Here is a 10,558-nt window from a genome sequence, read left to right as displayed (position 1 = left end):
CAAACAAGCGGCAAAAACCACCAAATTCCTAAAAAAAAAAAAATCAAATTCATGGTCAGCAATGAATTAAATCATAAAATTAAGAAACATATGATCATATGATCCAATTATAACACTCATTCAATAAATATAAAAAATTATGATCAATTACATCATATCATATGTATGATGGGTTCTATTGTTTTATATAAAGTTTGATCAATCATAGGATCCAATAATAAACTCCATTTGATAAGTATCAAAAATCATGATCAATCACATCACGATCAAATATATATTTAGATTACATTATTTTATATCAAGTCCAATCCTATTGTTTTATATCTAAAGTCCATCGTCTTTACCATACCTTATATTTTATCATGTAGTTTCATTAATTAAGATATAAAATTGTATTAATACCTTTTTGGTATCTAGACTTTTCCTAAACCATAATAGATTTAAAAAATCCATCATCATTGGTAGCTAATCATGCATTATATTAATTCTATCATTTCCTTCTACAACATTCAATTTACGTAAAATCAAATTCATTTCTTCCTAAAAAAACCTTATTTTCATTTTAAAAATTTATAATTTTTAAATAAAAATTGACATAAGAAAATGCTAACAAATCCATCCAAATTTATTTATTTTTTAATTTTTAAAAAATGAGAAATTAAAATCCAATTATGCTTAGGACTATTTTTATAAATTCAAATTAACAAAGCATTTATTTCATTTTGGACCCGTTACTCCTTCTGAATTTGGACTGTAAACCAGGGTTTGCCGTCCAAGCCCAGCCCAACCCCAGACTAAATAATTTAGGAGCAGGCCCATTAGGGTTCCACCCTATAAAGCCAAACCCTAATCCACGAAGTCCCGCCTTCGCCTCTTCTCTCAGCAGAACAAGAGATCAACATCTCTAGTGAGGCAGAAGCAGCATAAGCCGCCATGGTATCGCACTGTGGTCTATTTTCATTCTTCTTCTTCATCTTCTTCTGCTTCATATGTCTGAAACATCTTATTTTTTATGTGTTTTTTCAGGTGAAGTACTCCAGAGAACCGGACAACCCCACTAAGTGTAAGCACCTTCGCATTTCATATTGCTTTTACGAGTCTCTGCGTCTGTTTGGTTGCTGAGAAAATGAGACCAAGGTTTTTGAACGTAGTGTTTGATAATTTCTCAGCGAGTAAACAAGGCATTTTTTCTTGAAATATAAGGTTTTTGAAGATGGGATCTTTTGGATCTATCACGTTTTGCGTATGTGAAGTAGATTAATGGTTCTTTATTTTAGATGCATCTATTTTTCTATTTTTGAGGACCGAAGAAAGCTCTCATTTTCATTATTTGTATCTTATAGTTGCCTGGTTTTGATGCGCAGCTTGCAAGGCCAGGGGGTCAGATCTCAGAGTTCATTTCAAGGTATTTTTATATGTATTTGATTTGATTTGATTTTTGTACCTTTTAATTTACTTCCACTAGCTTGATGAGCATTTGGATTTTTTTCCCTTAGTTTGGTTTATTTGTCAAGCCTGATGAAAAAAGCAGGGACCTGTTGCCTTTTGTGAATGGGTCTCTCGTAAACTTCAGGGAAATTAGTTGCATTGTTATTGGGTGAACCACATGAGTATTGTTTGTGATTGAAGGTTCAGTAAATAATGGTACATTATGATGAGTTTCATCAACTGATTGTTGTTCTTAAGTGCGTGTTGCTTTCTTTTTAGCGGTATCTGATTTTAAATTTCTTCCAAGTTTTAGTGGTGTTCTCCTGGTATTCTTTATGAAAAAAATATTGGGGCTTTCTTTGTGACATTTGTTAGATCATTTCCAATCTGGTTATATTGTGATGACAATACTATTGTCTGCATTCTTCTGGTATGGTTTGATTGACATAGTGTTTCTAGACATCATTTATATGAATACAAGTTTTTTTATTTTTCCTATTATCTATGTTTAGTTTATGTGGGTTGGTTTGATCTTTGCTTTGTTTTTTCCCGTGCTTATATTTTTTTGATAGAAAAATTAAAGTTTCCCTGCCTTTCTGCTTATTATTAAAATATAAAATCTATAGTTAGATTTAGCATGTTATGGTAAATTTTTGCTACCAGATTAAGGGAAAGTGAAAAGTATCATTAGTTTTGTTTCTCCTTGATTGTAAAACCTGATGGAAAAAACATATTTCTGTTACCTTTGTGAATGGGATTATTGTAAACTTGGGGGAAATCCTCACATTCTTCGTGGCTGAACCTGTTTTCTTGGTGGTTGAAGATTCAGCAAATGATGCTAAATTTGTTTCTCTGATAAATTGGTATGTAAAATTATTCTTAGAATATTTTAAAAAAAAATTCTTGAAGTGCTAGTTTTGTCTTTTGCTGTTGTATCCCTTTTTATCTGCATTTCCCTTTGCAAAATCATTATCCATTGCATAAATAGATGGTTTTGATATTTTCTCATTAACTGATCTTTTGCTTTGATTGTTCAAATATAAATTGTTTTCTTGTTTGCAAAACCTGATGAAAAAAGCAGGGACTTGTTGCCTTTGTGGACAGGTCTCTTGTAAACTTCAGGGAAATTAGTTGCATTATTATTGGGTGAACCTCTGGAGTTTATTGTGATGGAAGGCTCAGTAAATAATGGCACATTGTGATGGTTGCCATCAGTAAATAATGACAAATGGTTTTTACTTGAACTGTTCAAATCTAAATTGTTGTCTTGTTTTGCGAAACCTGATGAAAAAAGCAGGGGCTTGTTGCCTTTGTGGACAGGTCTCTCGTAAACTTCAGGGAAATTAGTTGCATTATTATTGGGTGAACCTCTGGAGTTTTTTGTGATGGAAGGCTCAGTAAATAATGGCACATTGTGATGGTTGCCATCAGTAAATAATGACAAATGTTTTTTACTTTTAACTGTTCAAATCTAAATTTTTGTCTTGTTTGCGAAACCTGATGAAAAAAGCAGGGGCTTGTTGCCTTTGTGGACAGGTCTCTCGTAAACTTCAGGGAAATTAGTTGCATTATTATTGGGTGAACCTCTGGAGTTTTTTGTGATGGAAGGCTCAGTAAATAATGGCACATTGTGATGAGTTTGACTACACCTACAATTCTCAAATGAATGTCACTCTTTCTGTTAAGTGGTCTGTAGGATAGTTCTTATTTTAAGTTGTACTAGTGTCTTCACTGCATTCTTGTGGCAAAAAATTGGCCTTTCTCTATGGTATGTCTGTTAACATGATTCCTTCACACACCAGCTGCATTCCCATTGCAAAATTGTTATTTGAAGTTCTGTTAGCTTCCTAACATAGTGTTTCTAATAACTCGTTATTTAAACTATATAGTTGTGGTATTTACACTGTCTATATTAAGTTAGATGTTCCTTTAGTTAGATCTTTGATGTTTTTGTTGCTGTTCCTCTGAATATGATTGCATTATAAAACCTGGATTAGTCTGATTGGTTATGGTCAGTTTGTTACCTATAAAGATGGCCAAAAAAGATACTGATGCAATTTTTAATTGTACTATATCATTATATTATTATATAATGTAATTTGTAAGCCAGGCTATTTTGGCTTTTGAGGTCACCCTTGCTTGGTTTCAAGCATAGGTTTTTGACCAGAGGCTAGGTCCAGGCTGGTATCAAGTTGCAGATCACTGTACACCTGCTTCTTGTCCAACCAGGGTCTCCTTTTCCTCCCATCTCTTTTTTTGGATATCATGTTGTTCATTTTTGTATCCTTCTCTCTGAAAATCTGAGTTTATTGTGAACTCACATCATTGTATTTCTCATTTCTATATTGTGTCAATAGAACACAAGGGAGACTGCTCATGCCATTAGGAAGTTGCCTTTGGCCAAGGCCAAAAGGTATTTGGAGGATGTTCTGGTCCACAAGCAAGCCATACCTTTCACCCGCTTCTGTAGAGGTGTTGGGCGAACTGCTCAGGCAAAGAACAGGCATTCGAATGGACAAGGACGCTGGCCTGTCAAATCTGCTAAATTCATCCTAGATTTGCTTAAGAATGCTGAGAGTAATGCTGATGTATGTATTCAATTGCCCTTCACCATGTATTCTCTGCTTTGTCTATAATTCCAACTAACTAATAAATGTCAATTCTTACAGTTGAAAGGTCTGGATGTTGATTCACTCTACATATCTCACATCCAAGTGAACCAGGCACAGAAACAAAGGCGCCGCACATACCGGGCTCATGGAAGAATCAACCGTAAGTTTGTTTCCTTTCAAATCTAGCATTTGTGTAATGGTTGTTTTCCTAAATGTTAACAGGAACCTTCTATTTGTTTGGCAGCATATATGTCATCACCATGCCATATTGAGTTGATTTTGTCTGAAAAGGAAGAACCTGTTAAAAAGGAGGTAATTCATTAGTCATTGCATCAAGAATAGAACCCAAAGGGAGAGCAATATAGGAGAAATTAGTTGCCCTGGTTTTGATTAGTATCTTACTACTCTTGGTGGGTTTTGCAGCCTGAAACTCAGTTGGCGACAGGCAAATCCAAGAAGTCTCTGCGCGGTGGTGCTTCTACTCGAATTGCAATCTGATGATAGAGCTAGTAAACTCTTCAAGAAATTTTCATGCCAATTTTAATTGTCACTCTTTCATTTTAAGATGAGTTTGTTGTCTTAATATAAAGTCAGGGGTTATTGAGAGTCTTTGAGCCACTTTGTTTTGTTTTCAGAATTTTGTTGAGTATTTTGGAAAGTTATGGAAATTTTAGATGAAGATACCCCCGAAATAACCCTAGTTTTGTCCTCTTATAAATGGACCTAATCAAGTCGATTAATTGCAAACCATGGTTATTTTGGCCAAAAAGTCTTTCATTTGGTGCAAATCATCAAGAAGTTTGGTTCAATGCTCACATGGTTATTTCTCATCTCTGCATAAGCTGTCCTTTTTCATATTATATTTCTCAACTTTGTGCTAGCATTCTGACTATTTTTACTGCGAAAATAAGATGATTACATGTAGCCTTTGTAATCAAATGTGGCTGTTTATAACAAACAATAGGATCATTTGCAAGGAGCATAGGAATAAAAATGAATTCGTTCTGAAAAACTACTTTCATTTAAGCCACTAAACATACATTCATCATATATGAGGTGTCATGGGGTTCTTTGCCATCATAGTTGACTCAATTTTCTTTGTGGGATTGCTGCTTTCAATTGGCTGAGCTTCATTGCAGAGTTCCTTGTGAGAAAAGATTGGCCTCCAAGATATTTGGTTTATACTAAAATTAAAAACTTGAAGTGGGATTCATTCCTATGGAATGAAATGAAAAAGGTCCCTCCCTTTTGTTTGGATACCAACTTTTCATTCCCCTTCAAGAATTATACAAGTGTGGGTTTCACTTTCACTTTGACAAAACTTACAACCAAAAATGGGTAACCCATTTTTGTTTCCTCTCCATGAATCAAGATTTCTACAAAAATATTTTTACCAAATTATTATATTTGTTTTAAATTGATATAATATCATATTAATTAATATGGTAATATTAAAAATCAATTCTGTACTTTTAAAAGTTAAGAATGCTGATATAATGACATATCAAAAATAGTGATGCATTAATATTAAGAGATTACAATTATTTTAATACATCAATATTAAATATTGTAAAGAAGATTGGACCCATTTGGTGATGAAAAAGACTAAATCAAATCAAGCTTGTTGAGGGTAATTTCATTTGGTCTAAATGGATTGATTGGACCATTTAAATTTGAGATCCCTAATGCATTTGAAATTTCATGCTTAAAATATAATGAATATATTTAAAATCAATTTTAGTTATTCCTAGGTTCATCATCTTCGGATGAGGGCACAACTTAGAAAATGTAATCTAAAGCAAATTTAATTTTAAGTAATGCTATTAGGTATCAAGATCCCATTTTGGGCCCATTGGCCTAGCCCAGCCCAGCCCACTTTAGAAGGGTTAGGGTTTAAGCTCATCTTCTCGAGGAAAATCATCGACTTGTCTGAGGGAGGAGGAAGCAGCAGCATCATAAGCCGCCATGGTAGTGCCCTTTTTTTTTTTTCCTCATTCATTCCTCTTGTTCTTTGTAGCTCTATAAATGATCATCTGTTTGGCGTATTTTTTCAGGTGAAGTACTCCAGAGAGCCAGACAATCCCACCAAGTGTAAGCACTTCGATTTCTTGTTAGCCTTTTTGCGTTTTGCAAATGTCTCTACCTGTTTGGCTGTAGAGGAAATGAAATAAAAACTCGGAGTTCTGTTATATCTTGGAGCTGGATTTTCTGGTTTAAGGATTCAAGATTTTTTTTTTCTTTACTTTTTCGCAATTTCTTAGCGAATAAACAGGGCATTTGTGTTTTGTTTTCTGAACATTTGGTTTTCCTGAGATGGGATCTCGGGTGTCTGATTCAATAGCTAAAATTACGTAGTGTTGTTTTCTGTGCATCTTATGATTGCTGTTTTGGTGCCACAGCTTGCAAGGCCAGGGGCTTAGATCTCAGAGTTCACTTCAAGGTATTATGATCTCTTCAGATTTTTCGTTCCTTCTATTTCTCTTGTGGCAGAGTTTTTCATGTAATTTTTGTGTTTGAATTATTAAAGATGATGAGAATGCTTAAACGGACGGTTCATTGCATGGCATGCGCTATAGAATCAATGTTTTTGAGTAACTGGTTTATTTGTCTGGGTTGTTTAACTATGAGTTGTTGTGTTTATGGCGAAACCTGAGGAAAAAAGCAGGGGCCTGTCGATTTTTATGGATGGTCCTCTCGTAAACTTCAGGGAAATTAGTTGCATTGTTATTGGGTGAACCTCCTGAGTTTTGTCTGTGATTGAAGGTTCAGTAAATAGTGTTACATTATAATGAGTTTCATCAACTGATTGTTGTTCATAACTGAGTGTTATGCTTTCTTTAAAGTGGTATTTGAGTTTAATTTCTGTCCAAGTTTTACTAAGGTTCTCCTGAAATTTTTTCATGGCAAAAATATTGGGTTTTTCTTTGTGATATCGGGGAATAAGGTTCATTTCCAATCCAGTTACATCATGACAGGGTTGGTTTGATCTTTGCCTCGTTTTTCCTTCCTTTTCATGTTATCGTCAATTTAGCTACTAAATAAAGGGAAACAAAAAAATATGATCAGTTTTGTTTTTTCTTGTTGTAAAACCTGATGAGAAAAAGCAGAATTCTATTATACCTTTATGAAAGGGCTTATTGCTTGCTTCAGGGAAATCCTGACATTCTTCATGGGTGAACCCATATTGTTCTTGGTGATTGAAGGTTCAGTAAATCATGGTAAATTTGTTTCTCTGATAAATTGGTATTTAAAATTTTCCTTAAAATATTAAAAAAAAATGGTTGAAGAGCTAGTTTTGCCATTTGCAGTTGTATCCATTTTTCTATGCATTTCCCTTTGCAAAATCTTTATCCATTACATTTTAGAAGTAAATGGTGTTGATATTTTCTTGTTAGCTGGTTTTTTGGCTTAATTTTTCAACTACAATTTGCTCTCTTCTTTGTGGAACCTGATGAAAAAAGCAGGGATTTGTTGCCTTTGTGAACAGGTCTCTCGTAGACTTCAGGGAAATTAGTTGCATTATTATTGGGTGAACCTCTGGAGTTGCTTGTGATGGAAGGCTCAGTAAATAATGGCACACTCTGATGGTTGCCATCATTAAATGATGATAAATGATTTTTACTTTAACTGTTCAAATCTAAGTTTGTGAAACCTGATAAAAAGCAGGGACCTGTTGCCTTTGTCAGCATTTCTCTCATAAACTTCAGGGAAAGCAGTTTCATTATTATTGGGTGAACCTCTGGAGTTGTTTGTGATGGAAGGTTCAATAAATTGTGGCATATTGTGATGAGTTTGACTATACTTACAGTTCTCAAATGAATGTCACTCCTTCCATTAAGTGGTGTGTAGGATGAGTCCTTCTAAATTGTACTAGTGTTTTTGCTGCATTCTTGTGGCAAAAAAAAAGGCCTTTTTCTCCATCGTATGTCTGATAATACAATTCCTTTACACCAGCTACATTGCCATAGCAACATTGTTAGTAGAAGTTCTGTTAGCTGCCTAATACGGTGTTTCTAGGAACTCATTATTCAAACTAAAAAGTTGTGGTATTTGCACTGCCTGTATTACGTTAGATGTTACTTTAGTTAGATCTTTGATTTTTTTTTTTCTCTGCTCATCTGAAATATGATTATGTTATAAAAGCTGCATCAGTTTGATTAGTTGTGGTTTGTTTGTTACCCATAAAGAAGGCCAAGAAAAAAAAAAGTTACACTGATACAAATTTTGATATATTAGCCAGATTGTTTTGGCTGTTGAGGTCAGACTTGGTTTGTTTCATGCATAGATTTTTTACCAGAGGCTAGGTCCAGGTTGGTATTATGTTGCAGATCCTGCTTGTCCAACCGGGTCACCTGCTATTTCGCCCATCTCTACTTTTGGTTATCATGTTGTTCATTTTTTATATCCTTCTGTATGTGAGAATCTGAGTTTATGGTGAACTTAAATCATTGTATATCTCATTTCCATACTGTCTCAATAGAACACAAGGGAGACTGCTCATGCCATTAGGAAGTTGCCTTTGGCCAAGGCCAAAAGGTATTTGGAGGATGTTCTGGTCCACAAGCAAGCCATACCTTTCACCCGCTTCTGTAGAGGTGTTGGACGAACTGCTCAGGCAAAGAACAGGCATTCAAATGGGCAAGGACGCTGGCCTGTCAAATCTGCTAAATACATCCTAGATTTGCTTAAGAATGCCGAGAGTAATGCTGATGTATGTATTTCGTTGCCCTTCACCATGTATTCTCGGCTTTATTTATAGCCCCTTTTGATAGATAGCTTTATTTATTGCCCTTACTAATAAATGTCAATTCTTACAGTTGAAAGGTCTGGATGTTGATTCACTCTACATATCTCACATCCAAGTGAACCAGGCACAGAAACAAAGGCGCCGCACATACCGTGCTCATGGAAGAATCAATCGTATGTTTGTTTCCTTTCAAATTTATCTTTTGTGTATGGTCGTTTTCCTAAATGTTGATAGGAGCCTTCTATTTGTTTGGCAGCATATATGTCATCCCCATGCCATATCGAGTTGATTTTGTCCGAAAAGGAAGAACCTGTTAAAAAGGAGGTACTTAATTAGTCATTGCATCAAGAATAGAACCCCAAGGGGAGAAATATAGGTGAAATTAGTTGCCTTTCTTTTGTTCAGCATCTTATGCACTACTCTTGTTGGTTTTGCAGCCTGAAACTCAGTTGGCTACCAGCAAGTCCAAGAAGTCTCATGCAGTGCGCGGTGGTGCATCTTCTTGAATGGCAGGCTGATGATAGAGCTAGTAACGCTTTAAGAAATTCTCATGTCATTTTTATCCAAAAAAGAACAGAAGTTTTCATGTCAAATTTGATTTGCCCCTCTTTCATTTGAAAATGAGTTTTGTTGCCTTTATATAAAAATGATGAATTATTGAGTGTCTTTGAGCCACTTTGTTTTGTTTTATGAAGATTGTTGAGTATTTTGGGAAGTTATGGAAATTTTAGATTAAGATACTCGTCCCCCTTAAACAACCTTAGCGTTTTCCTCTTAAAAATAGACCTAATCAAGTCAATTAATTTGCAAGTCATGCAACATTGGCAAATGCTAGAAAGTTGTTTAGTTTTTGGCCAATAAATCTTTGATTGGGATCAAGTAATCATGAAATTTGATTCATGGCTCGCATGGTTGTTACTGATCTCTGCATTTCCATGTCACATTGCGTCCTAGTATATCCCTATTACATTGCGTTCGGCTATATCATAGAAGATGTTCCTATCGAGAAGTGCAATTTGAATCAAAAAGTCCGATTAATTAGGTCATGTATCATGTGCATTTAGGTCGAATTGTTTGGCATTTTGTTCTCATTACTTGTACTCATTCAATGGTTTAGATTTTTTTGAGTTTGAGTGGAGATTGGGAAGTTTGGTAGTTAACACGTCGGTAAAAAATAATTTTTAAGAACGGTTCTTGAAAATCAACAATCAACTTGGAGCTCGTTTGATAATGTTGATAATGTTTTTAAAACTTTAAAACTACGATATTTAAAATATAAAACGAGTATTTGATAAAATTAAAAGAACACTTTTAAAAAAATTAAAAAATGACTTATAATGTTTTTTTTGGAAAAATACTTTATAAGTAATTTTACTAAAAATGCTTTAAGAAAATAATGTTTTCCTTAAAAGCACTTTGCAAAAAATAAAACATTATCAAACTCACTTTCATTTTTCTACAAAGTATTTTTAATGGAATTGCTTTCTTTATGTGTATTTTTAGGAGAATTACATTTTTTAAGTGTTTCTACATAAAATATTATAAATGAATTTTCGGCTTTTTTAGAAGTCTTTCTAAAATTTTGTTCTAACACTTAAAAGGGCGTTTGACAATGATTTTATCAAGTGTTTTTAATTTTTCTAATACTTGAAAATTTTTAATTTTAAGACATTAAAAAAGTTAAAAATACTTTATTAAATCACTATCAAACGCACTTTTAATTTTTTTTTTTTTTAAACATTTTGTTAGAGAAGAATCCATTTGTTAATGA

At 34.0% G+C, this 10,558-nt stretch overlaps 2 protein-coding genes and 9 non-coding genes across 11 annotated transcripts; all 11 read left to right on the top strand.

Moving 5' to 3' along the window:
- Positions 1–816: 816 nt before the first annotated feature.
- LOC100262608 (large ribosomal subunit protein uL22y) lies at positions 817–4,732 on the top strand. The gene is made up of 7 exons (XM_002279222.4): positions 817–936; positions 1,027–1,063; positions 1,365–1,405; positions 3,786–4,016; positions 4,098–4,200; positions 4,285–4,352; positions 4,464–4,732. Exons 1-7 carry the CDS (start codon positions 934–936, stop codon positions 4,536–4,538), a joined length of 558 nt encoding a protein of 185 aa, XP_002279258.1. The 5' UTR covers positions 817–933; the 3' UTR covers positions 4,539–4,732.
- LOC132254710 (small nucleolar RNA snoR74) lies at positions 1,522–1,652 on the top strand. Its single transcript, XR_009467016.1, has one exon. It is a non-coding gene; the product is annotated as a small nucleolar RNA snoR74 (small nucleolar RNA).
- LOC132254715 (small nucleolar RNA snoR74) lies at positions 2,151–2,274 on the top strand. The gene has a single exon (XR_009467022.1). It is a non-coding gene; the product is annotated as a small nucleolar RNA snoR74 (small nucleolar RNA).
- LOC132254706 (small nucleolar RNA snoR74) lies at positions 2,500–2,627 on the top strand. Its single transcript, XR_009467015.1, has one exon. It is a non-coding gene; the product is annotated as a small nucleolar RNA snoR74 (small nucleolar RNA).
- Positions 2,716–2,843, top strand: LOC132254691 (small nucleolar RNA snoR74). Its single transcript, XR_009466997.1, has one exon. It is a non-coding gene; the product is annotated as a small nucleolar RNA snoR74 (small nucleolar RNA).
- LOC132254690 (small nucleolar RNA snoR74) lies at positions 2,932–3,059 on the top strand. Its single transcript, XR_009466996.1, has one exon. It is a non-coding gene; the product is annotated as a small nucleolar RNA snoR74 (small nucleolar RNA).
- A 1,025-nt stretch (positions 4,733–5,757) lies between the features above and the next one.
- On the top strand, positions 5,758–9,523 carry LOC100257483 (large ribosomal subunit protein uL22y). The gene is made up of 7 exons (XM_002279257.5): positions 5,758–6,008; positions 6,095–6,131; positions 6,440–6,480; positions 8,521–8,751; positions 8,858–8,960; positions 9,044–9,111; positions 9,225–9,523. Exons 1-7 carry the CDS (start codon positions 6,006–6,008, stop codon positions 9,291–9,293), a joined length of 552 nt encoding a protein of 183 aa, XP_002279293.1. The 5' UTR covers positions 5,758–6,005; the 3' UTR covers positions 9,294–9,523.
- Positions 6,696–6,826, top strand: LOC132254712 (small nucleolar RNA snoR74). The gene has a single exon (XR_009467018.1). It is a non-coding gene; the product is annotated as a small nucleolar RNA snoR74 (small nucleolar RNA).
- LOC132254714 (small nucleolar RNA snoR74) lies at positions 7,138–7,266 on the top strand. Its single transcript, XR_009467020.1, has one exon. It is a non-coding gene; the product is annotated as a small nucleolar RNA snoR74 (small nucleolar RNA).
- On the top strand, positions 7,495–7,622 carry LOC132254711 (small nucleolar RNA snoR74). Its single transcript, XR_009467017.1, has one exon. It is a non-coding gene; the product is annotated as a small nucleolar RNA snoR74 (small nucleolar RNA).
- LOC132254713 (small nucleolar RNA snoR74) lies at positions 7,697–7,824 on the top strand. The gene has a single exon (XR_009467019.1). It is a non-coding gene; the product is annotated as a small nucleolar RNA snoR74 (small nucleolar RNA).
- Positions 9,524–10,558: the final 1,035 nt, after the last annotated feature.

The sequence above is a fragment of the Vitis vinifera genome, chromosome 1 (genome assembly GCF_030704535.1).
Source record: "Vitis vinifera cultivar Pinot Noir 40024 chromosome 1, ASM3070453v1".
Classification (NCBI taxonomy): Eukaryota; Viridiplantae; Streptophyta; class Magnoliopsida; order Vitales; family Vitaceae; genus Vitis; species Vitis vinifera.
The sequence above is the reverse complement of the archived record's forward strand: the minus strand, read 5'-3'. Positions and strand labels throughout refer to the sequence as shown.